This window comes from Rhamphochromis longiceps, linkage group LG16 (genome assembly GCF_057381845.1).
Source record: "Rhamphochromis longiceps isolate RC_006_pf linkage group LG16, R_longiceps_female_GT1.1, whole genome shotgun sequence".
Lineage (NCBI taxonomy): Eukaryota > Metazoa > Chordata > Actinopteri > Cichliformes > Cichlidae > Rhamphochromis > Rhamphochromis longiceps.
In genome coordinates, this window is record NC_140572.1 from 32,170,202 (window position 1) to 32,194,923 (window position 24,722).

The following is a 24,722-nucleotide window of genomic DNA, read 5'->3' on the forward strand; positions in this document are numbered from 1 at the left end:
TCATCCACGCCTCCAGCTGAACGCGTAGCGCTACTTTGAAGTTTGTTTTTCGCGCTACTTCGTACGGCACTACGTTGCCTGGCGGATGGACATGTGACCAAAATACCACTCTTGAACCCCGATCCTTCCGCCAGGCAACGTAGTGCCGTACAACAGCGGAACAAACAAAACAAATCCGCTCATGGACAATCCATAGAAAAGCCGCACCTGACTAAAAGCCGCAGGGTTCAAAGCTTGTGCAAAAAGTAGCGGCTTATAGCCCGAAAATTACGGTACTTCAACTGGTTTTTTGTGGAAATATTTAGTTTCGTTTTTTGGTTTTTGGGGCTTATAACACAGGGCGCTCATGTAATAACACTGGGATTTGAAGGGTTAAAACAACGAAAATATAATTAAAACTTTACATGAATATTTCAGGGAGAAGTAGTTTTACAAGGTTGGCTAATTTAAAGTGGAATAAAATATGGATATATGGTCTTTTTATGGCGTGGCTGAGAATGGTCCCTAGGGTGATGGGTGTGAGTTTTTTAAAGGATGGCAGGAGGGTTAAGAAAGCCACAAAGCCCCACAATAATACAAAAATAATGTCTTAAATCATTAATCATTCCTTATCCTCTTTGCTTCCTGAACAGGGATAATTCTGTTCATATGTGATGGTAATTCACCAAACTTCAGCAGACTGCATATAACAGATGAATGCAGCCAGTGTAATGCCACCTATAGGTTTGTGAAGTTATTGTGAAGTTGTGGTCAACCCAGAACGTCAGCCCATATTAAAGAGGCGGGGTTTGTAGCACCTGACCAATCAGAAAACTGTACAGGTCTATTGGCAGCAGAGCAGCTGGTAAGAGAAAAATAAGGGATTAAACACATAATACAGACTGAATACCTCACAGCAGCAGTGTGTGTGTGTGGTTTAACAGCTTTAAGACTGGAAAGGAGCTGCATTAATAAAGTTTATTTGAAGCCAGGAGGAAAATTAACACGTCTCAGTGTCACAGCTCTATAATTAAGACACAGGAGAATCTGGCAGATTACAATTTTTATACCATTAACATAATATGTAGATGTGTGCAAGACCGTTTTATTCTTCCAGCTGCTGCCCTGAAGGCTTCGCCTGCGATCAGATTTGATATAAAGTCCGCAGGTACAAACAGTTTTCCTGTTTTAGGAGCATATATTAATTCTTAAAGAACAATAAAAATGTTTTAAAGTTGCCGTTAATAGAAGAAAAAAAAAGCAAGAATAAAGTTTGACTAGGAATCTGTATTTCTTACTGATGCTCAACAGATAAAGACCAAGACTTTGGACCCTCTTACTATCTGCACGCTGATATCAGAGGGGGTGTCACAAATGCAGACTCTGTTCTCCATGTAAGGATCAGAATATAGGTTTTAAGCTGTCAGTCATGCAGAGCTACTCTAGTGGAGTCCAAGAATAAAAATATTAAGCTGGAATTGAGCTGAATGGATCCACCTTAAAGCTGAAATGATGGCACTAGTACACTTGGACATGAAGGAGCAGGTTTAATAGGATGCATCCAGCTTGTTTGTGGCAGCAACACTTATCTGTGAAAGGAGTGTTTAAGCTCAGCTTTATTGACTGAAAGAGCCTGAAGCTGCCATAAAAGTCCACGACTACCACTCCTGCTAGTACTGCTACTACTGTGACTACCACTATTACTGCTACTGCTGTTTTATGACCGAGCCTGCAGGTTGTAAAGTTACTGCTGTTCACATACACAAAAAAGATGTGTGCTCAAACACACGCGCGCGCACACACACACACACACACACACACAGAAGTCCAAGGGGAGATGTGTGGGTGGGTGTCACACCTGGTCAGGTAAAATCCACCTGGCTGCTCCCCTCTTCTTCACTTGTCGTTCACCCGGCGGCTGTGAAGCGAGCAAGGTTCCCCCCCCCCCGCTTTCTTCAACCTTTTGACCTCTACACTGATTATGAAACCACATTTACACACAAACATTTAAAGCATTCCTTAGACACAGTAAATTTCTCACACACACACACACACACACACACGCCCAGCCGGCCCTGCCAGAGGCCGGTAAACTGCAGTGTTTTTGTTATTCATGGACTCGGACAGAGCAGCAAACACTAACCAAGGCTGAACTGTTTGGACAGATGTGCTTCAGTCCCTCCAGCAGACACACACACACAAACCCTGGGCTACCAGCTGACCCCCACAACCTTGACCTGTGACCCTCAGAGACGGTCTGGCTCTATTTTCAGACCAACATTTGAGCAGTGTGACACATAGAAGTGACATGAGCCTGTTTTCCAGCTCAGGGAAGGTGGACCTTATCCTCTCGTTTTAGCTGATGTAGATTTGTTCATGAAAGTCCGATTTCAAGTCATCAACCTTTGGGAGAGTAAGAGCCAAAGTCCCGGGTGGGCTGTAGGTGGAAGCCTATCCATTCATTTTCTTAACCGTTTAACCCTTGTGTCTACAAGGTTGGCTAAGCTGGTTGAACGTTGGTGTAGTTTGCTGTGTTGTGGCTAAACGTTGGCTGATTGCTGGCTCGGTGTTAGCACAGTGGCCATACTTTGGTTCAGTGTTGCGATTCTGGCACAGTTAATTAATTTGCATGCTAAATACTGTTGGAGTACTATTTCTACTTGCTTATTTCATGGGCTGTTTGGGATGTCTGTGGCCTTAAAATGCTGATTACCATATAAACAGCCAAAGCACTGAAGCTATGAGGCATTCAGGACTGCCCTAAAATTAGAGCTATGAAAGGCCCAGATTTTACTCTGTTTCACAGATCAATAGGCTTTTACTACATTAAAGCTATTACAGCCTTTTCACTTGGTTCACTGTTGTCAGTTGCCGGTTTCACAAACACCCCCCCTGCTGTGAAATTGCCTCAGTTCCCACCTGTTAACATGAGTTTTCAGCCCAGTTTCCTCTTGTTCTCTGTGTCCTCTTCCCTCCCTGCAGGGATCAGATGGGAATGATGCCTCTCCCTGCTCCCAGCTCCTTAACGCTGCCGCTGAGTGATGGGAACAGGCGACGTATGGCTACTTTCTCATGGCTGTGAGGTTTCGGTGCTGCAAGCTCTCACACAGGCCTGCAGAGGTAGAAGCAGACACACATAAATAGAAGCAAAGCAGAGACTATGAGGAGCTGAGAAGGGAGGAAGAAAAGTATAATCTTGATACACTTTTCCTGTATTTTTTGAGTCAAGGTCACAGAGGCAGGAAGGTGCAGGCGAGGGTGAAACACTAAGATAAAATGCTTTGACATCACTAAAATATGTTATTTCACAACCTAATACAATGAAGACTCTTAATTTACTTCAGAATCTGGGTCTGATATTTTTTTTGAGGATCAGAGAATAAATTTCATTTTCAGCAGGAAGGGAACAAATCTTTGTAAGAGCAGATGATAATAATAGCTACAGTAATGGTCAGCAGTAGTGACAGAGTGGGGTGGTGGAGAGGCAAAACATGAAGCTAGAGTTTGTTTGCCATCAACACTGCTCCGTAAATATCCATATGAATTAAAAACGTGACTCCTGGGTCTGAAAATGTGCTTGGTGAGTTTATTAAATACCTGCAGCTTCATGCGATCCACATGTGCATCTCTGAAGTGGGAGGCACAGCCGTGCTTTGTGACTTCACAGAGAGAGGATCGTCAGGACCTAACCGCCTACACCTGAGAAAGGTGTCCCGTCTCACACACAGTCACACCTTTAACGATCTGTCATTTGTTAGAGAGCCGTTGTCCTCGTGTTTTGAAGATCCGTCACAGCTGTTAGTAAAGTTTTGAGCTGGCTACCAAACTGGTTATTATTATTCTTTCACTTTTTCCTGTTTAACTTCATACAGGGACACTTGATAAGCAAATAAATATTGTGGTTACCGTGTTTTTACCCAGCTCAAGACACACTCTCACCCTCGAGTGGATGTTGGAGGACAGCTTTGTTTGTGCAAAACAGATTAAAATCCTTTTTTTCCATCAGATCTCGAGAAAGTCGTGCTTGCCTTTGCAGCTTTGTTACTGGACGAGTGTAACACACTGAACGCCGGGCTTAGCAAATCATCTTTTGCTCTTTTGGTCCATAGACAAAAGATCACATTACTCCAAGGTTTGCACTCGTGTAGGATCCCTGTGTATTAGAGTCGAGTGTAAAATGGTCGTGCACCTGCATATGCGATAGAAGTGCTGTGCTCGTACACTCCTGCAAGATCCTAAAAGTCTGCATCCCAGTAAAGAGTCTGAGTTCCCAGTGTTTTAGGGAGCAGATAATAACTTTTTTGTAGATGTACAGTTGCACCTCTAGACTAAAGGTCCAGGTGAAGGTATAGATAGGATTTAAATGAAGAGCTCAAGCAGGCGAAATATTAAAAATCAAGCCTTTTAATTCAGCTGACAGCAAAGTTCAAACAGATAAACTGAAAAACAAGCCGAGGGAGCTCATCAAAACACTTTAATAAAGACACAGGTAGGGAACAAGGTACAATTAAAAGCAAAGAAGAGGTGAAGACATTCAGAGAGTAGGGAAAAACAGGAAGTAAAACTGGCCCTCCCTGAGCCTGGTTATGCTCAAGGTTTCTTCTTGTAAAAAGGGAGTTTTTCCTTCCCGCTGTTACCAAGTATTTGCTCAAAGGGGCCCGCCTGATTGTTGGGATTTTCTCTCTATTGTAGGTATAAAACTGAACTAAATTAGTGCGTCGCCTGCTAGAATAAGTTTGAGGCCCACAGAGCTGGAGTAACACACCTTCAGCGTACACACACACACACTCACACACAGACCTCACTTTTAGGCCCACTTAGTGCTCCAATGGGCACATCCATCTCACTCTCTCGGCACACACCGCTAACACGGACCCTCGAGTGGACAGCTCTGTTTGTGCACACCAAAAACAAAGTCCTATCTCGCTCTCTCTCTTTGTTAGACTCAGGGTGAGAGTTCATTTGCTGAAGAAAAGCGGGGTCAGATGCATCGATTTGGCCTTGTGACCGAGCGGGGAGGAGGAGGAGGAGGGTCTGCAGGCCTGACCTCTTCGTCACTGTTGCAGTTTTTGCTCTGAGGCTGAGGTGTTTACTCAAGCAGTGGGGGAACACGAGGATATCAACTTACCCCTCTGCTCAACTGGGAGCTAACCAGGCTTCCTATTCAGGCCGCACTGTCAGTCAATATCTTCCTCTATTCATACAAAGGTCAGCGGGCAGATCCCGGGGCAGCGGGGCCGGCCGGCGCTGAGGCCCGCGCTCTGTTTGTGTGGTAACCCCACTGCTCTCAGATAGAGTCCACCGAGAGGGGCTTTAAGTCCTTTTTAATCATTTCTTTCTGATTTATTATAACCTGGGCCGTAACTCGATGGAGCCGGGCCCTCCTCCTCCTCCGGAGATCTGAGAAGGTGTTGACACGTCGAAAAAGAAAGAAGAAAATGAATCATTGCTGAGTCTGAGTTTCTCTGAATGTTGTGCGATTGTTGACGAACACATGGCAAAGGACACGCACAGTCGGCTGCGCTTTGATGTGGAGCACATGCGTTTTACATTTAATCTGATTGCAGTGTCACTCTGTGTGTGTGTGTGTGTGTGTGTGTGTGTGTGTGTGTGTGTGTGTGTGTGTGTGTGTGTGTGTGTGTGTGTGAGTGAATCAAAGGGAGACGAGGCTTAGCCCGGGACACGGTGGGTGACCCTGACAGTGTGAAACGCAACCTGACAGGACAACAGGGAGGGTATATTACCACAAAGTCTCCACAGCATGTGTGTTTCACTGTGTATTTTTGTTTCACTCTGTGTGTGTGTGTGTGTGTGTGTGTGTGTGTGTGTGTGTGTGTGTGTGTGTGTGTGTGTGTGTGTGCGTACGTGTCTGGTCACTGCAGGACATAGCTCACCCACATCTGAGTGACAACACAAACAATGATAGCAGGTAGCAACACATCTGCAAATCAAAGATCTCATAACGGGACTTCAGAGTGGGAAAGTTAGAGCAGAGGACTTCTCATCAACACACACACACACACACACACACACACACACACACACACACACACACACACACACACACACACACACACACACACACACACAACCACACACAACTGGGAATTCGCTGGTAAAGGCTGCCCTCCAGTGGAGAAACAGGTGCACTATCTTGTCAACTATTCGGTTTTTAAAGTCCTGCAAACTAAATCTTTATTTCTAAATATTTTTATGGAAGATTCTCTTTCAAAAATTATTCATTTAACTTTTATAAACACTCATAAGAGTCATGCACATCCTTGGTTAACATAGGATGGACGGCGGATCAAACAAATTGAGCCGTTCTACATAAAATGAGACAAATCTGAGAAGAGCTTTAAAAAAAAGTAAAGGAAAAAAAGCATTAATGAAACTAGGCAAAACGGTACCTTCATACTGAGTGCGTGAATATATTTGAAGTACATATCAGTGGGATGAAATGCAATTTTTCTGGCATTTCTGATCCCTCGTAACCTCGTAATAGGAGCTAGCCAGATTTTCAGGGTTGAAAAACACATTTAAGCCGTGTGGGATGGATGGTTACTCCGAACAAGTCAGTTCATATGAGACGGCTCCTTCACAGGAGCAAACTTTTAATACCGGCTTCATCTTCTGGCTGTGGCTTCCTCTGGGTTAAAATAATTTTCTGATTAGTCCTGAAGTAGTTTTTTTTAAAATCCTCGAAGGACGTTGATCTCTGAGGGTTTCGGGATCAGTCTGTTCAACTTGGGATGATTTTCTTTTGCCTCTTTTACTTATTTTACTAAACTTTAGATCAGCTTCTGTGATGCTTTTGTTTAGATATTGACTTTTTGGGTCCATTTATGAAACAAAACAAATCAGATTATGAATAAAACTGTAACTATATCTATCCACAGCAACGAAACACAGACAGATAAGAAATCAATGGATAACTTCCACCCGCAGCCTTGTTGATTATTTGATAATTTACGTAAGATTCAGCTGGTCACTCTTTGCCATAACATTCGAGCGGTATGGAGATGATCTTCATCTTCTTCATTTTTTCTTTCTGATTTGTACATTTACTCTGGAATGAAATTTGAATGTTTTCTACCCTTTATCTATAATTTTTATTATCTTTCTTGGGCTTTTTTGTCGCTCCGTGATCTTGTCCTCCTCTCCCTGAGGGGTTTCCATCTGCCATCAAGACCTGGACTTGGTTCAATGCTGTGTAGGAGCTCCAAAGTGCAATCAGTGTCTTTGCTGTAAATCAGAAACACTCCTGGTCCTCGTCTGATTGGATCCCAATCATCTTGAAGCACAAACGAAAGAGAATAAACACATTTTATGAATAAAAATGTTCAGAGCCACGATATGTGGAAGAGAACAGGATGGCTTTTATGTGGATGTTTTCTGATCTTACTGACTAATGCACATGTTTCACCAGCACTGCAACATGTGGAGGTAACGCTGGGGATATTTTGGTAAAACCACCCAAAATCGTACCCCTAATGACATCATGATTTCTCTAAATTGCTGCAAGACGTTTTCCTGACTTTCTTTGGAGAAGTATTTTATGTTGGAGCAGCTCTGAGAACTGAGTGCATAAAATATAAGATTTCTTTATGCCTCGGGATAATTTGAGCACTTGTTATCGACTGCTGTAGTTCGCTAAGGTGAAGCTAATCGATACAGCCGGAGTTCACAACTACAGGCATCTCATTGTGGTTTCTAAGGAAAGGTAAAGGTAAAAAAAAACTCAAGAAGAATGGAGAGAAAACCCTGATTAACAGACAGTCTGTGGAAACTGGGAACTATGAGGATGTGGACACATTTCAACAGAAGCAAAACAGTAAAAAAAAATCTGGACATATGTGAAATGTTAGTTTGTGCTATCGAGTAGAAAAAATGCAAAAAGGAAAATTTTCTGTTAAAAAAAACCTCTGTGATAAATTACTGACAGACAGTCTGATTACAGCTAACACAACATAGAGTACAAAATCAGTTTCTTAGCAGCAGGTTAGAGCTGAGCATAAAAAAACATGTTAATTTCACTGAATTTAGCTTTATGGCTGCTGCCATGTTATCAGTGTTGTTTTTGGTCAATAATAATTATCTGTTTATTAATTATCTGTATTTAGCAATCAATAGCAACAAAATGCTACCATTGAGGCTTCTGAATGTGGAGTCCAGAAACCCGTGCATGACATCACAGCTGCTGTGGCTGCTGACGTTTTGGGTGATTGAGGATTCGAGCTGCTGGGCCCACTGAGTCATTTTATGAAGCTTCAAAATGTTTTCAGACTCTTATTGTGAAGCCATGCTGCTGGAATAGATGCAGTATGTGGTTTAGCACTGTCTTGCTGAAATATGCCATACCTTCCCTGAAAACATGTCTTCTCAATGGGACGTGTCTTTCAGCACTGATGGTCTTTTTCCAGATGTGCAACCTACCAACTCCACAGGCACTGATGCAACCCATTACTATCAGAGAGGCAGGGTCCAGAGGACGTGTTGTCCACGTTCAGAGCATTTCAGACTTTGTAGACACAGTTTTCTTTTTGTAGCTTGATGAACCTCTTCCCATTTAAGCCCACACCGAGTAGCAGACCTTCAGACTGGTCTCCTCAGCACCGTGACAGATAAAAACTATCAAAGACTCTTCTCTCTGATTTAAACTCATCATCAGTGTCCTGGTCGCTGTGCAAAGCTTCTTCTACTGTGTTTCCTGCTGCTAAATCTGTTCAGGGTGATGTTTGTCCTGAGTTTGTCCAACACCTCCATCCCTCAGTGTCTGTCACAGAGGATCCCTGTTGGGTCGTTTAGCCCTCTTGTATCTTTGGCGTTCCCGGCTCCGTTTGTGGACCGACGGGAACAGCTGCTGCTGGGTCTGATCAAAGCAGACTGGGGCCTGAGCACCGTCAGTCCCTGTGTTCAGCAGGGCCATTCTGTTTGGGATTATCACACCTGTGGTTCAGGGATTAATCCCAGCAGAGACATGGGAACCAGGAACAAGAGGCTCCCGAGAATGGCTGCACTACCTGAGTGCATGCTGGGAGTTTGGCCCCATAAATTGACTTTTTCATTTAATGATCAGTTGATTGTTCTAAATTAGTTTGGATCTAACTGATAAAGAACATTTTCAGGGAAACTGCAGAAACATGCAAGTCTGAAACTGAATAAAGTGTTTGTCATAGCCTGTATTTAAAAGATGTAACCTGTGTGACATCACCGAATGGTTTGTGAGGTTGTGCATTTGAAGGCTGAGCGTTTTGGCTCTCAGCTTTTTGAAACCAGAGGTCTGCAGCGTCTTTGGGTCTGAAAAGTGAAACCAATGCTTTAGACTTGCAGTGTTTCCAATGACCAGCAGGGGGCGTTTCTGTCTGATTCTATGGGAGTCTGAAAAAAATGTACCTCCTTCTCACCCAGCTTATAACCTCAGTTATTTCCTGCTCAGTCATTAATTTTAAGTCTTAATGAATGCCATACAATTTTTATTTTATAAATTCTGATCATATTAGAGGGGAAAGGAGGAGAAACCAGAGCAAACTAGTGCATGCTAGTTGGCTAACAGCAACTGAAGTTTCAAAATAAATGCCAGGGGATTGTTTGCTACTGAAGTATTCATGTTGTTGTTCCAGACAGATGAAAAAAACTAAATAAAACTGAAAGAATGCCAAAGAAACTCTACATATATGTAACAAATGTCCATAAAAAGTAAACACAAGCCAGCTTGAATTAATTCAGTGATGCACGGATGCGTTTCAATTTTAAAGAATGACACAGAAAACACTCAGACCTACTTTGAAACAATCATTCGTGTCTAAAAGGAACTGCATTGAACATATTTCAGGTCTTTCGGTGTCGTGATTCTTCAGCATGTCGCCCTCCACTCACTGTGGAGACGAAATAATGATCTAAATGAATGGAAATGTCATTGACTGAACACATGAGGTCTTTACTAGTTTGGTATTTGCTAAAGTCTGACCTCCGACCTTTGAGCGTGATTCCAGCGGCGTCATGTGTCCACACACGATCAGGCCGAGCGGAAAATCCTCTCCTTGTTTGCTTAGCTTGTTCGACTGTTTCCCGCTCTGTTCCCTGTGAGCCCGTCTGTCCAACAGCTTTAAGTCCTGGCTGGCTTCACCCTCCACCCCCCACCCAGAAGGTCAGGCGTCTGAACCCATCACACACACACACACACGTATGTAAAAACACACCAAATACCACTAATGCCACTTGTGCAGCAGCACCTTTTCTCTCACATTGTTTGACAAACATGGGCTTAACCCTGTAGGACCCTTAGAGACACACACTTCATTAAAGCAGCCACAAAGGCGGCATCTTAAAAACACTCTTCATTTTTCCCAATTTACCTCGCAGCTGCAGACGAGGGACAAATTAAAGGAAAAACTTGAACTTTTAACCCTACAGTGAGGAGATTCGGTGTCTCTTGCAGGGTTTGGGTCCCACATTTGTGTCCTAAGTGGTGTCATCTTCAGTAGATCAACCAAAATGAGCTGAAAATATAATTGATTAATTTGATTTTCCTGTCGTGTCATGACTAAATCAGTACGCCCAGCTCAAACAGGCTCATAAATACCAATAAAAAAAAAGTTGATCCGAGGAGAACTATAACCTACAATTACTGAAGAAATAATCCAATAAACCAGTTTTTTTAACTCACAAGTGACCGAGCTACTTTATTTTAATGGCTGTTTGGGTTTCTCACACCTGTACCTTGTCCTTTATTTGTGATGGCTACTCTAAAATATTCTAATGCAAAATTAATCACAGTTTTCAATCATGTAAAATAAGCTAAAACCCCCACAAATTGTGCTTTCTGTAATCCAGTACGCTTGTATTATTTTAACATCAAAACACTGATGAACCAGTAACTCCATAATACTTTGATCAACAACAAATTACTTCCATGCTTCAGTTTCAAGCTAAATGTGAACAAACATCTGGTTTACAGATGTGGAAGTCTTCAAGATTTTTGTGCAAAAAGATGAAAAAAATATTTAGATTCATGAAATATCTGAAAATTGTGCTAAAAGAGACGTTTATTTATGTAATAATAACTACAGAGAAATTACAATAAGATCAGAAGACTGCAATATTAAAGAGAGAGAGACGCATATTTCACACAGATCTGCTCTTCTCCCTGTACACCAACTGCTGCACCTCCACCCACCAGTCTGTCAAGCTAATCAAGTTTGCAGATGACACCACCGTCATTGGGCTCATCTCGGACGGGGACGAGTCTGCCTACAGGAGAGAGGTTGAACGTCTGGTGTCTTGGTGCAGCCACAACAACCTGGTGCTGAATGCCCAGAAGACAGTGGAGATTATTGTGGACTTCAGGAAGCACACAGCCCCACTCCCCCCCATCATCCTGACTGACACCCCCATCACCTCTGTGGACTCATTCCGCTTCCTGGGTACCACCATCACCCAGGACCTGAAGTGGGAGCCCACCATCACCTCCGTCATCAAGAAAGCCCAGCAGAGGATGTACTTCCTGAGGCAGCTGAAGAAATTCAACCTGCCAACACGGACGATGATGCAATTCTACACTGCAATCATCGAGTCCATCCTCACCTCCTCCATCACCGTGTGGTACGCTGGAGCCACTATCAGGGACAAACAGAGACTGCAGCGTGTTGTGCGCTCTGCTGAGAAGGTGATTGGCTGCAGACTCCCATCTCTGCAGGACCTGTACACCTCCAGGACACTGCGGCGTGCAGCCCGGATCTCAGCTGACCCTTCTCACCCTGGACACAGTCTGTTTGACCTGCTCCCCTCAGGCAGGAGGCTCCGGTCCATTCGCACCAGAACCTCTCGCCACAAGAACAGTTTCTTCCCCTCTGCTGTTGGACACATGAACAATAACCACATGATTGTCCCCGCCACTAACATATGACCCTACGCTGTGTAACTGCATCATTTCATGTTTGGCACTGATCACCACCTGCACTCATGTATATATCTTTCTACGTAGCACTCATAATTCTTATTCTCATGTATATATCTCATGTATATCTCATGCACATATCTTTCTTTCTACATAGCACTTTAATTCTTATTGTCTGCACTGAAGCACCGCAGCAATTTCCTAATGTTGTAAACCTCAACATCTGGCAATAAACCCATTCTGATTTCTGATTTCTGATTTCTGATTATCCACACCATTAGCCTCAATCAGTTTAATCAGGTCCTGTAAAATCTATGAAAAGATGCAGAAGGTTGGTTGATAAATTCATGGTGGGTTATTAATCATGTTCATGAATAATAACATCCACAAACAGCAAAAAACATGGACATATCTTCAAGATCAGTAAACTGAAGCCAGTGTGGACGTGACTTAAATCTGCTTTCTCTCCACCAGATGGCGATAAGCTTTGGTCATCTTGACCTCTGTAATCTCTTTCCTTCTGATTTCATGGACTCAGTCGCTTATTTTGGTTCACACTGAAAAAAAAAATAGAGTGTTTTGTATTTTGGTCACACAACTGATGACTGAGGGCTGCTTTCTGTACAGCCTGCAGGGTGGAGTCAAAAGGGGGGGGGGGGGGTCCTTCACCATATTTCTCTTGAAGTCTGAATAAAACATTTTTCAGCTTATAATATAAAACATAAATATACTAAAAAACATGTATTATTGTAAATGAAGCCACCCAGCAGCATAAAAAGTAAGGTTGTAAAGGTGCTTTGTTGTTTGCAGTCCAGCGCTCTCCTCTGCCATTATTATGGGTTGCAGGGGGAGACCATTATGTTTACATCTTGCCACAAAGTTATGAGCCAATCACAATAAGGCTGGTGAGTGTAGTTCACTATGCCATCAGCATAATCTGAATGGATTTCCAAAACTTTACAGGAACCACCAGGAAATATCAGGAAGAACTAAAAAACCTTTAAACTTTAATGGCAAAACTGTAAAATAAGAAACAGAAGCATAAGTAAAATAACATTTTATTCATATAGATAAATATAACAAAGTGCTTCACAATCATAGTGCTAAAAAAACCAAACAAGTTTAAAAGGAGATTTCTGCTGCTTTTCAAAACAGATCACTCCCAGCACCCTCCCCCATCACCAGTCCTTCACTACATCCATGAATCTCCGAGGTCTTCCTCTGTTTCTTTTCTTCACGTCTCGTCTGCTCTGTCTATTTGGAAGGTCGAGCCCAAACATTTAAACTCATCCACCTTCACAATCTCTACTCCTTTCATCTTCTGCCCGCACTCCCTTCACTGAACACAAAACTAGCAGGACTATTATTATCCACCTCGAGGTTTTTGACCCACATGTGTGCGCAATTGTTCCTTTTATGAAATCCTGAAGTAACTACTGACACGAAATGGATGAAACCACACAGGGAACCTGATCCTAGGTGTGATCTTTTGGTTTCATTTTTCTGATTCATGAAACTCAGTCTGTGTTTTCCCGTCCAGGCCAGACTGAAACTGGATAAGCAGCATTTTCAAAAGTCTCTGATTTGGGCTTGCAATAAGACTGGAGTAGTGTGGCATAAATACACTTATAAATACATGAAAAGTCACACAAACTTTGGTGTACTTTGAATATCCTAGACCAGCTGAAGTCGTCCACCACCAAAACCAGGCCCTGAGAAAGGAACAGAAAATAAATTAACAGATTTTTCTATCTTCAGGTGGACAAAATACACAGATTAATCTATTTCTAATACCTGTATTCAAAATGTAAAGGCACTAAGATGTTGCTGTGTCACATACACAAGAGACAGAAACACATACACGTCCTTTAAACATATATAAACCTGAAAAAAGCTTCTTCTGTCGATCAACTCACATCATGTGTGAACTACAGCTGCTGCAGAGCTGTTAGAAGAACTGCAGCAGCCACTATGAGACCTGCAGTCCGGCCAGGTAAACTCCACACTGCTGCACCTGGAGAAGCAGAAAGACACAGTCTGTATCCACAAAGCTCTTCCTGTTTCCTGTTTTCTGACTCAACATGTTGAAAACAGGGCATTATGAACTTTTAACCTACCTTTGCTTAAAGTATAAGTGGCGTTCAGAGTCGTATTTGAAGTGGGGTTGTGGCACAGACAGGTAATGGCTCGGTAATGATCTGCAGGGATGTGGAGAGTGCTGCTAGAGGTGTACAAATAGTTTTCAGGATCCTGCTCTGTCTTAGTGTGGACATGCTTCGACTCAACCAAGGATTCAGAGTGGTTGTAGTGGATGGTCCAGCGTATCTCAGGAGCTGGAAATACACCATGCAGCGTGCACACTGAAGTCATTGTTTTAGTGTTTACAGCCAGCTTGAGGTGCTTGTAAGGCACTGAGGAGAGAGGGGAAGAATGTTAAAGTCAATTTAAAAAAAAGTCCCTTTCATCTTTAAGAATGCTTGTTCGGTTTCGAGTGAGAGTTAGATTAATCAAACTGATACCATCATTCTACCTACTGAGGTTTTGCAGACACGTGATGACATTAACTTGTCTGACATCGAGACTGGTCATGAGGGGAAATGAATAATTCCTGACTGGTTGGTGGTAGTTGCTGGGAAAATGACTGCTAAAGTCACACAGGCCTACCGACCAATCAGTGACCTGAATCTTTCCCTAGCAACCGATCTGTTGCTAGAGAAAAGCGTTTATTCCCCAACCGGCTCCCAAAACCCTCTGTGATCAACTATAGTTTGCATGGTCATGGCTAATAATATCCATCCACTAATACCTTTAAATCAGTAGAAGTAATTTCTTCTGATCGTTAAAGCTAACCATAAACCCAGTTTTATCCAAAGCTAACAGCTAGCCTGTTGTATTCCACAGCTAATAACATATTTCAAAATCAGCTAAATCTCTAATTTTTTTCTTTATTTTATATCTTATATCTTTAGCTAGCAGGTAGTTAGCCAAATGTAAAAAAAAAAAAAAAAACGCAAAATTAGTTCGAAGGTTTATGTTAAAATAAATTAACTTTAGAGAATCCCAACTGTAAGGTCACTTTTACTTCATGACCAGGGCTGGGTCAGATAACTCTTACATGTAGTGAGTTAAAAATAAATTACATGGGAAGTTGCGTCTTTAGTTATGCAATCCATTATGATTTAAAATCATGTGCTCTAACTAAAGTGAAATTCACAAAAAGAAAAGAGTTCACATATCTTCTCTTTAATCCCAAACAACTTATGCATATTTAGTGTGAACTTTGAGTGTTAACTCAAAAAAGCCTTTTTCAGAAATTTCGCTGGTATACTCACTTCTTCATAAAACATAAACATCAGCAAAGCCAACTTCCTCTCTTACCTGTTACATACAAATTTGCATGGCAAACTTTTGAGGTCTGCATCACTGTCTCCGAACCATTAAAAACTGCAGCGTAAGCTTCAAATATCCTCCCATTATCTCCAAGAGTCAAATTCTTGACTAGGACTGAAATATTTCCTTTCGTCATTTCCTGGGTGAAGGCCGCGGTCCTGTTCAGATAAGGGTCTTTTACATGCGTGAACATTGTCTTTCCTTTATTGAAAGAGTACAAAACAGCCTTCCTTTCATCCTGCCAGTAAAAGCGAAGATTTTTCAAGTCTGTTTTAACTGGCACGCTACATCCCAGGAGTGCTGAGTCCATGATGGTTGAGTTGACATTGTACACAAATATGGCTTCAGACACTAAAATGTAAAAAAAAAAAAAAGGAAAGCAGTTAATGAGTCTCAAACACCGGTATTGGACTTTTCGATGATGCAACAAACAGCCATGTTTAATATGAGTTTCAAACCCAATCCCACAGAAACCAGCTGACTTTGTTTCTTTAATGTAAACACACAGGCTTTGCATAAAAATATATAAAGCTTACCAAACAGGAGAGCAGAAAAAAGTCCAAGCAGAATAGCCATTTTTGTGAGGATGTTTCCTATAAATCGAGATGACAAAACTGATTTTAGACGCATGGTGCCCAGGCATGGTGCATCTTCCGCTTCCTCTTATGAGATGCGGTAGACGTCATCGGGACTTCCCCTAAATTCGCTTTGATGACCATTTTAAAGTAATGACGCATGTCTCTAACAGTTCTTTGCTATTTCTGATTCACAAGAATATGGCTGACTTGTTAATAGTTATGCAGGTTTTGCAATGCGTATTATGTGTAATGGAGTATGTGACATTTGTAGGGTCAAAGGTCAAATGGTCACAAAGACAATTAAACGGAGGTGTGAGGTTAGACAAAAACGTTTGGCACGTCTTCATAAACTGCACAACTTTGCACGGTTTCCCGTCATTTTTTTCATCCTTTGCACATTTTCGAATTATCGAATTTCCCAGAGGAACCCACCCGAGGGATTAATAAAGTTCTATCTTATCTTATTTTGGTGTTATCACGAGGTGCTTCATCGCGTCTTCCACCCACCCTGTGATCACTGATCTTCGTTCTGTATAGTTTTTGTTGGGATAGATGACTGACAAGCAGTTTCGTGGCCAGACGAAGCCTATTACCTTATTACCTCAGCCCAGGCATAACAGCATCATTTCATAAATATTTCCAATACAAACAAAGGCAGTAGAATTGTAAAAGACATAATTTTAAAGATAATAGACATTTTATGAAAGTTTGACCCTGGTTGACCTCCAGAGGAAGATACTTAGAATCCCCGTATGTCATCCCCTACGTGCCTATATGTTGTTAATACAGACAAAGTGTCAATGGAAAATTGTATTTAGTAGTCAGTATAATCTTTTAGTGATATAAGTTTGCATATGGTAGAATACTGCATGTAGTTATTTGTATTAGGAAATATTCAACCATGTATACTTAGAGGCATATAATTAATTGTGTGTGATCTCTAGCAGGCTGCAGGCTTGGCGTGCACCCCAGGAATGCACCCCCACGTCCTGGGAGAACGAGAGAGCTTGTACCTGGTTTTATTGTTTTATGGCAGGATTAACGTAGTTACGTTTGTTTTAGTCTAAGTGCTTTAACTGCTGGACTTCCTCACCCTTCTCCTGACCAAGGATGTACCTTTTATGACCCTTTGATCAGCAGGACACACACACACACACACACACGTACACACGTTCAATGGAGTATAAAATAAAGACCAGGGGCAGTGCTCAGCGCGAGTCTCAGTCTGGAGGCTGCCCTTGCTAGCAAGAAGTTCTGTGTGTTTCTCTGAGTCTTTACTGAAGAAGTGTTTTAGAATATTTTCCCTAACACAAAGGCAGGAAGAATCATAGGTTTAAGTCTACAGAGCACTTTGACACTAAGATCAATCTGCTGACCTTCAAGACCTCAGTAGATGTAGGCCAAATTTTATTAGACTGTTAACATCACTGCACTCTACCCCAGCGGTCCCCAACCCCCGGGTCACGAACTGGTACCGGGCCACGAGAGTTGAGGCTCAGGTGTGAAATTCATGGTTTTCAGGGTTTTTATCGTTAACTCGGTTTCCCTGGATCTTTTCCCATGTTGTAGTTGTGCGTCTTATTTTGAAAGAAATATTTACGCATTACCATAGTGACCAGAGGGCATTAAGGGGCAGAGCGGAGGATGTTGCTCTTAATGTTGTTGCAGCATTTTCGGAGGACTCTGCTAATAAAGTTACACAATTACACAGTGAATTCACGTTTATTATTGTATTTACAAAACACCACAGTTTTTGTCTTGATCGTATCATTTTATTTTGTTGTTTATCCGTGACAGCTTAAAGGCCGGTCTGTGAAAATATTGTCTGACATTAAACCGATCTGGTTGGGGACCGCTGGTCTACACCCCTGCAAAGTTTTGTTGGAATTGATTCAAAACTTTTTGAGCTATTGTGTTTACAGGCAGGATAACCTCTATACAAGACCTTCTTCTAAACTCTTCGGAAAGAGGAATGTTTTAATAGTCTACATTCCCCGTCTGAAAGGTCAAAAACACCCGGTAAATACAGGGGAGGTATTGCTGATATCAATACCGATACTGATACTTTTAACCTATAAAGGCAGCTTATGTAAGGGAGAGCAGTGTTTCATAGCTTAAGAGATCAATCTCAGTTCACCAAATTCTGAACACATTTCAATTACCACCAAATCACTTTCATTTTCCACAATAATAAGTTAACACACCTTTCGGTTTTGTTTTGAGAAGAGGAAGGTATACGTGCCTGTCTTTGGGTCAACTTCTGTTGTTTAAATGTGTTGTAGGCTATTATTAAAAGATGTGACTTTCAACGCAAAAAGATTCAGAGATTTTTTTATTGTGCATGTTTGAAGTACAGTTTTTAATTTGTAAAAAAAAAAAACAATTCAGTGGGCTACATGCTGAACTTGGAGGATAGAGCCAGATTATCGATCTGATACCAATCCCAGCATTGGTATGGATCGTCTCTACGGGTGAGCATCAGTATCAAGTGGCGTCGTTTAGTTTTACCCAACAGGACTTAACGATTGCTGCAATTTTTTTCAGGAACCAAATCATACTTACAACTGTGTAACAGCTGTTACTCATAGAAAGTTTAGAGAAATGTTTTACAGAAAAAACAAAGACTGAGTCAGTTGCATTTCTCAGATTTCCTGTAAATTAATAATAAACAGAGGCCAGTTCAGGAGCGTCACATTACTTATGCTGAAGTACGGAATTTTTTTTTCAGCCCTTTTACTGGTAATAAAACGAATTGTGTGGAGTTTCTGATCTCTCCTGCAAGGATTTTCCCCGCTCACCAGCTTTTTCTCGCTGTAAAAACTAACCACACACTCAAAACTTTCATATTGTTACAGAGAAGTGCTCCACACCGAAGGTCCAACCTGTCAAACAGGAAGTGGGAAGTTCTATTTATAATGCGGGGGTTTTGCAGGGTTTTATCGGGACACCCTTTTTTCAGTTTAAAAATAAAAAAAGAAAGCAAATTTTCGACTTAAAGTTTAAATTGAAAGACTAAACACATTTAACACCTTTAAAAAACAAATCAGTTCAACAGCTTCATTTCAAAAAGAGACATATGCATTATTAAGTCACACTTTATTAAGCTGAATTAAATAAAGTTCAAAGATAAACACACGTATGCTTGTCATTAGTTGTTAGTCAACGAGGGAGTAGTCACATCGTCCCCTCGATTCAGAGAAAAACTTTCAGCTTTCAGTCTTCAAAACTTCACCAGCTCAGCACTCCTGTTTCCCCTGCTGAGGTTCTCTGCACTGCCTCCAGCTTTGGTTTCTCCCGGGAAACTACCGCAAAGTGTGCGAGCTTCAGATTTTACTCAACAGAGAAATTAGTTTTTTGTGTGTTTTTCCAAAGCTCTTTTAAAAGTTCACTACAGTACAGCTTATTCTCTGCCCCCTCTGTTTATTCAGACGCTTACATCATTCATTTTTAAAAGCAGAAATCTGTCAATGCTGAAGCACTCTGCACACTAACAAGCATGCTCTTCCTCATTAGTCGACTTAGTTTTTAAATAATCTGATGATTCTGCTGCATCAGATGCTTGCTCAATTCCTAAAGAGCCAGACTATCAGTCAGAAGTTTGAATTTTAAACTGACTAAAATGAGATGAGGCTACACAGGAGGGACTGCAGATTCACCCCGATTCTCCATTTTTATGTTTCTACACTGGCCTGTACATGTTGTCACATCTTTTTGTCCATAAAACAGTCCACACACAAGTTGACCCCACGTGCGTTGACTTCAGGAAACACAGACGCACCTTTTTCCAACAACTTTCACTCAAAAAGTGTTCATCAGAGACCTGATTTAGACTTCTGCAATGAGTCTTTGCAGAATCAATAATGTAGCCTATGTTAGCAGCGGCATTTATGGTGAGATTATGCCCCCGTTTTATTTGACAGCTGATACAATCAAAAAGCCAGGTATTTTTTTCCTCTAGGTTCTCACTCTTAAATTTGTCCCTCTAGTTTTTTCACTTCTTTGCTCATTCTGAAGGACTCAGCCATCTCCCACCATGAATTTGCAGACATTTGGGTCCTTATATTGACCGTATGATTATTTTTCCTTATACTGACACAATAATTTTATTCTGACGGCTAAATTCAAGAACTGCCCCAAAAACATAACTGGAAACAGGAGAGGTGATGGTACTCAACAGGCCAATCACAAGAGGCGTGAGCTTTGTCGACATGCCATTTAGTCAGGGTCGGGTTTCAGAGGCGTTCGTGGTTATGATGTAGAATTCCACCGAGTCAAATCTCCAGTAAGGGTGAACGGGCGTTTAGACGACGTCTAAAAGTGCAACACTGGAAAATCTGAGGCTATAAAACAAATCGGAAATCTCTGGTTGGTTTTAATATAAACTTTTAATTTTATTTGGGAAAATATTTAATAAATTCACAGATGCGCTGCGATCAAAATTACCTCAGTTATCAGAGGTCTGATGAATACACGGCAGTTAAAGTGTATTCAACACACACACACACACACACACACACACACACACACACACACACACTTCAGAATTTGAAAAGTAAATGGTGGCAGGTATCCTCAACAAAGGTGACGCCCCTTTGGTTGCGACCATCTTTTAAATACAGTCTGTGGCTGAAATGTGAAGCGATCTACCTTCCCGCCTGCTTTCCTTCCATATTTACATTTATTGTTGAAGAATTATAGTTTACACATTTTTAGACGAAGCAAAAAAATCTAAACGCAGCCTCGTGTGTCGTACACGCGCGGCCGCAGCTCGCCTTCAGCGGTGTCCGTCACACAAACATGTCCCATCGATTTCTGAACACAGAACGATTCAGTTCAGGACCCTGACGTTCGTTTCTCTGCTCTCAGAGTCCACAACAAAACTCAGGACTTTCACTCTGCTTCCTCCTCAGAGTCCTCCTCGCTTCCCTCTTCCTCCTCATCGTCACTCCCTTCTTCCTCTTCCTCCTCAGAGTCTTCCTCCTCAGAGTCTTCCTCTTTGTCTACAGCTGGCATCTTGATGATGATCTCATCATCAGCATCATTTTCCGCCGCCGTGGACTTCCTTCTCTCGAGGAAAGAGGGTGTGCAGACAGGTGTGCTGTCCTAAAGAAGAGCAAAGATTACACTGACTCACTGCTCCACCTTGTGGTAAAAACCAGTACTGCATGGAAGTACAGCATGAAGCTCAGGCATCAAATTCAACACCTTTCTTCTGTCTCTCTGGATGATATCAATCCTTTTTTTGCAGATTTTGTTGTTAAATGCATCTATTTTAAGTAAGAGGCTTAAATGTTGGTACATGGGTTTTATCACGCTGGCACTATCAGACACGCGCGATAAGCTTAACGCACCGCAGTTCTTTAGGCGCAGTTATCTGACCCCAGACCACTGAGAGACCCGGGGCCATTTTCACTCTGCGCCCGACATAAAACCAAACATGACAACAAGACTTACATCAGTGCACGAAGATACGTTCCCGGCATCGGAGGATGACTTCTTCTTAGGAACCTGAGCCGCCTGGAAGAGCACAGAGAGCAGTGAAGGTGAAGTTTATAAGACCTCGGAAAGAACAATCTCAAAAAATAAAAATAAAAAAATTTCACTTTTTTTTGACCAAGCCGAGCTGACAGTGTAACAGTCCTGACTGCACACAGTAACTGAGGCCTGACGTTAAAGACAATCTGCTTTGACTTTCTGGACTGTTGCTCAGACAGAATAAAGAGTATGAAGACACTGATTGTAGTTTTCACTGTTTACTGTGCAGGGAGTCTACTGCAAGTCCCAGCAGCCCGCAGGCTTAAATCGCAGCACATCACAGGATTTCATACTTTGAAAACCTTTTTATTAAGCTACAAACAGCCCTGAGTTTAGTTTGTGGAATTTGCATTTGAAGTGGGGAGATTCCTGCAGGGAATGACTGGAAAGAAAGCATGAGGGTAAAAGTGTGCATGGCTTCATTAAATAATCTAAAGTTTCTGTAAATAACCAGATGATTCTGAGGGGGACAGGTGGGAAAGTCTTTCCAGATTCAGTTGAATTTATATGGAATCAGCAGTATTCCAAATCACTGTAATTCTCTGAAGATCCTTTTTCTTTTTTGTAAAAACTGAAGCTTCTGAACAGATCACAGCTGCACGCTGTTTGGAATTTAGTTGGAAGAAATCCATTACTTAAATCAGACGCCTTTAAATATGCCGCCATGTCACGGCACATTTCCAGTTTTTAAAACCTAAATCCGTTTAATGTTTCCGCTCCAGCGTGTAAACACTTACGAATCCGGGGAATTCGTACTCGATGCCGTATGCTGCAATCCTCTTTCGGAGCCTCGACTCTTTGCGCAGCAGCTTGCCGGTCATTTTTGCAATTTCCTCCTCTGTGTGCTTCTTGTTGTAACGCGTTACCGCGGGATACGTCGGCTTTTTGAACCCTCGCTCCGAGCCGACAAACAGCTTCTCGTGCACCTTCTCGGGAGGAAACACCTGACCTGGGAGGAAAAAAAAGTATACATTTATATAAACATCAGGTAGGAAATAAGACCCTTAGAGGAAAACTTCCTGTGAATCAGGATCTAAAAGATGAGGTTTGACTCACATTTGATGAGTCTCTCTCCCATCAGGTAATTATTCATCGTCTCTGCAACGATCTTCGCCACTTCATCGCAGTCAAACTCGATGAAAGCGTAACCTTTGCTGTTACCAGTCTGCAAACAAACAGAGAGAGGAATAAAGTGACAGTCACAGACTCTCAGATGTTTTCATTCCCTCCAGATGTTTGTTGGCACATGGGTTTTATCACTCTGATAACAGGCAGAGCAGGTGATAAGCTTAATGTACCAGAGTACTCTAGGCTCAGTTATCTGACCTCAGACCACTTTTACATCTGAGATCATTTTCAGTCTCAGCCAAAACTCCAGATTTTAAGAAGTGGAGCTTCAAACAGGCTCCTGCCTGGACTACTTAAACCAAAATAAAGAAATCGGAATGTTTGCAGAGCGTGCTGGATTCAAGAATAGCAATCAAGAAGTTCCTCGACTGCTCCTGCTAAACACGGAGGTGTTGGGAGTCAGTTTTATTACTTTGTTACTGGAGACAAATCCCTGCAACTTTTTACCAAGTTATAGTTCAAAGGTCATTTTTTGCTTAGATGCAACATGTGGGCTCCTTTTCTGGTGAGTTATACCTGAGATTTTTTATCTGGAAGTTTCTGTTCTGGCTATGAGGCCTCAAACCACACAATCTATAATCAGCCTCACAGTGACCATTTCCCTCTAAAGTTTTATCAAAAATAAAAATAAAAAGACTCCAAGTGAAGTTTTTAAGGAAGTGATACATCGCTGCAATAGCTGTGAAAGTTTTAGAGATGCAGTTGAAGATTCTGATCGCCCCTCACACATTCACACGTCTGTTTCCACATGTTCAGGGTTACCTTCTTACTGCGGGACAGCCGCAGCCGCAGGATCTTCCCAAACTGACCGAAGTAAGATTTGAGCTGAGGCTCCACCAGGTTTCGGGGCAGGTGGCTGACGTAAATCACTCCTGGGGTCAGACGGTTTGCCTGTGATGGGGGAAAGACAGATCACCACATTACACAGAGAGCTGGGCCTTCACCTGTGATTTATAATACAATATAATGCACAGACTAAATTATGAGAAAAAACAACTTTAAAGATTTATTTTTCCCAGGCCGGCTTTTAAAACGTCTACAAAATAAAAGTACAAAATAAATACACTTTATATATATTAAACATACAGATGTTCGCCTCATTTACAGATTTTCTTGTTTAAATCAGTTTACATTCAGTTTGGTCACGTTTCTTTGGGGCCAGTTCTCTTTATTTCTTTACTGTAATAACATTAATCTTCTTCTCAGTCCGTAAACTTAATAACTTGAGACAGGATGTCATTTCTTCTTCTTTTTTTAAATGGGCCTGCCTTACATCTGTAAACCTGAGTAAATACGCTGCACGTGGGCCGACTGACAGAGTAAAGACCACGAGCCTATAAAGATGTCGCGGCACCTGAACCAGAGTTAAACACAGACTACAGAGAGAGACATAGGCAGTCTTAGAGTAAACTAAGCGACAGTAAACAAAAGAAAAATAACTGCAGACTATCGGGTCTCCTTCAAGGCCACATGTCTCACCCACCTTGCCTGATTTCTTCTTCTTCACCTCCTGAACCTTCTTTCTGAAGTCGGACTCCTGTGCAGGATTCAGCGCCAGCAGCTCTTTGGCCGCAGCAGGAGCCGCTTCGGCGCCACTTTCACTCATTTTTCGCTGTTGGAAGCTACAAACGCCACATAAACTGAGACAAACACTCACTTAGCCGTCCATAAACCACGATGCTGCTGCTGATAATGACCCACATCCGGCTGCACATGCGCTGAACACCAACGAGTGCCGGAGAATCGCGTCACGTCTGCAGCTCCGCGCTCTGTGCAGCGACACCTACAGGTGCGGAGGTATGTTTGTTAGTACGCTCAAAAAAGAAAGAAAATAAAACCTCAGTAAAAAAAATTAAACAATGTTTTAATTAAAGGAAAGTGAAAGTAAAACAAAACAAAGGTACTTATTAAAATTATTCCTCTTTAAGAATGTTTTAGAAAATGTTCCTGGTACATTTAATTTGAACATATTCCTTTAAATTTAACATTTTATATCGTGTTTATTTAACAAAAAATGGAAAATTAAAAAAAAAAGTAATTGAATTGAAATTAAATTAAGTTAAAGTCAGAATCTTGGGCTAAATCTTGTTTTTAGTTAATTCTTCTTCTTCTTTTTTATTATTGTTGTTGTTATTATTATTATTATTATTATTATTATCATTATTATTATTATTATCATTAGTAGTAGTAGTAGAAGCTATATTTAGGGGAAA

At 41.6% G+C, this 24,722-nt stretch overlaps 2 protein-coding genes and 2 non-coding genes across 4 annotated transcripts; all 4 read right to left on the minus strand.

Annotated features, from left to right (window-relative positions):
- Positions 1-12,971: 12,971 nt before the first annotated feature.
- On the minus strand, positions 12,972-15,873 carry LOC146651443 (CD276 antigen homolog). The gene is made up of 5 exons (XM_085385390.1): positions 15,805-15,873; positions 15,257-15,619; positions 13,996-14,289; positions 13,795-13,892; positions 12,972-13,590 (listed from the first exon to the last, which is right to left on the minus strand). Exons 1-4 carry the CDS (start codon positions 15,842-15,844, stop codon positions 13,807-13,809), a joined length of 783 nt encoding a protein of 260 aa, XP_085241516.1. The 5' UTR covers positions 15,845-15,873; the 3' UTR covers positions 12,972-13,590; positions 13,795-13,806.
- A 4,339-nt stretch (positions 15,874-20,212) lies between these two features.
- nifk (nucleolar protein interacting with the FHA domain of MKI67) lies at positions 20,213-24,217 on the minus strand. The gene is made up of 6 exons (XM_085384904.1): positions 23,993-24,217; positions 23,272-23,400; positions 22,438-22,546; positions 22,119-22,330; positions 21,301-21,363; positions 20,213-20,949 (listed from the first exon to the last, which is right to left on the minus strand). Exons 1-6 carry the CDS (start codon positions 24,113-24,115, stop codon positions 20,737-20,739), a joined length of 849 nt encoding a protein of 282 aa, XP_085241030.1. The 5' UTR covers positions 24,116-24,217; the 3' UTR covers positions 20,213-20,736.
- On the minus strand, positions 21,134-21,264 carry LOC146651445 (small nucleolar RNA ACA64). The gene has a single exon (XR_014908053.1). It is a non-coding gene; the product is annotated as a small nucleolar RNA ACA64 (small nucleolar RNA).
- LOC146651446 (small nucleolar RNA ACA64) lies at positions 22,616-22,746 on the minus strand. The gene has a single exon (XR_014908049.1). It is a non-coding gene; the product is annotated as a small nucleolar RNA ACA64 (small nucleolar RNA).
- Positions 24,218-24,722: the final 505 nt, after the last annotated feature.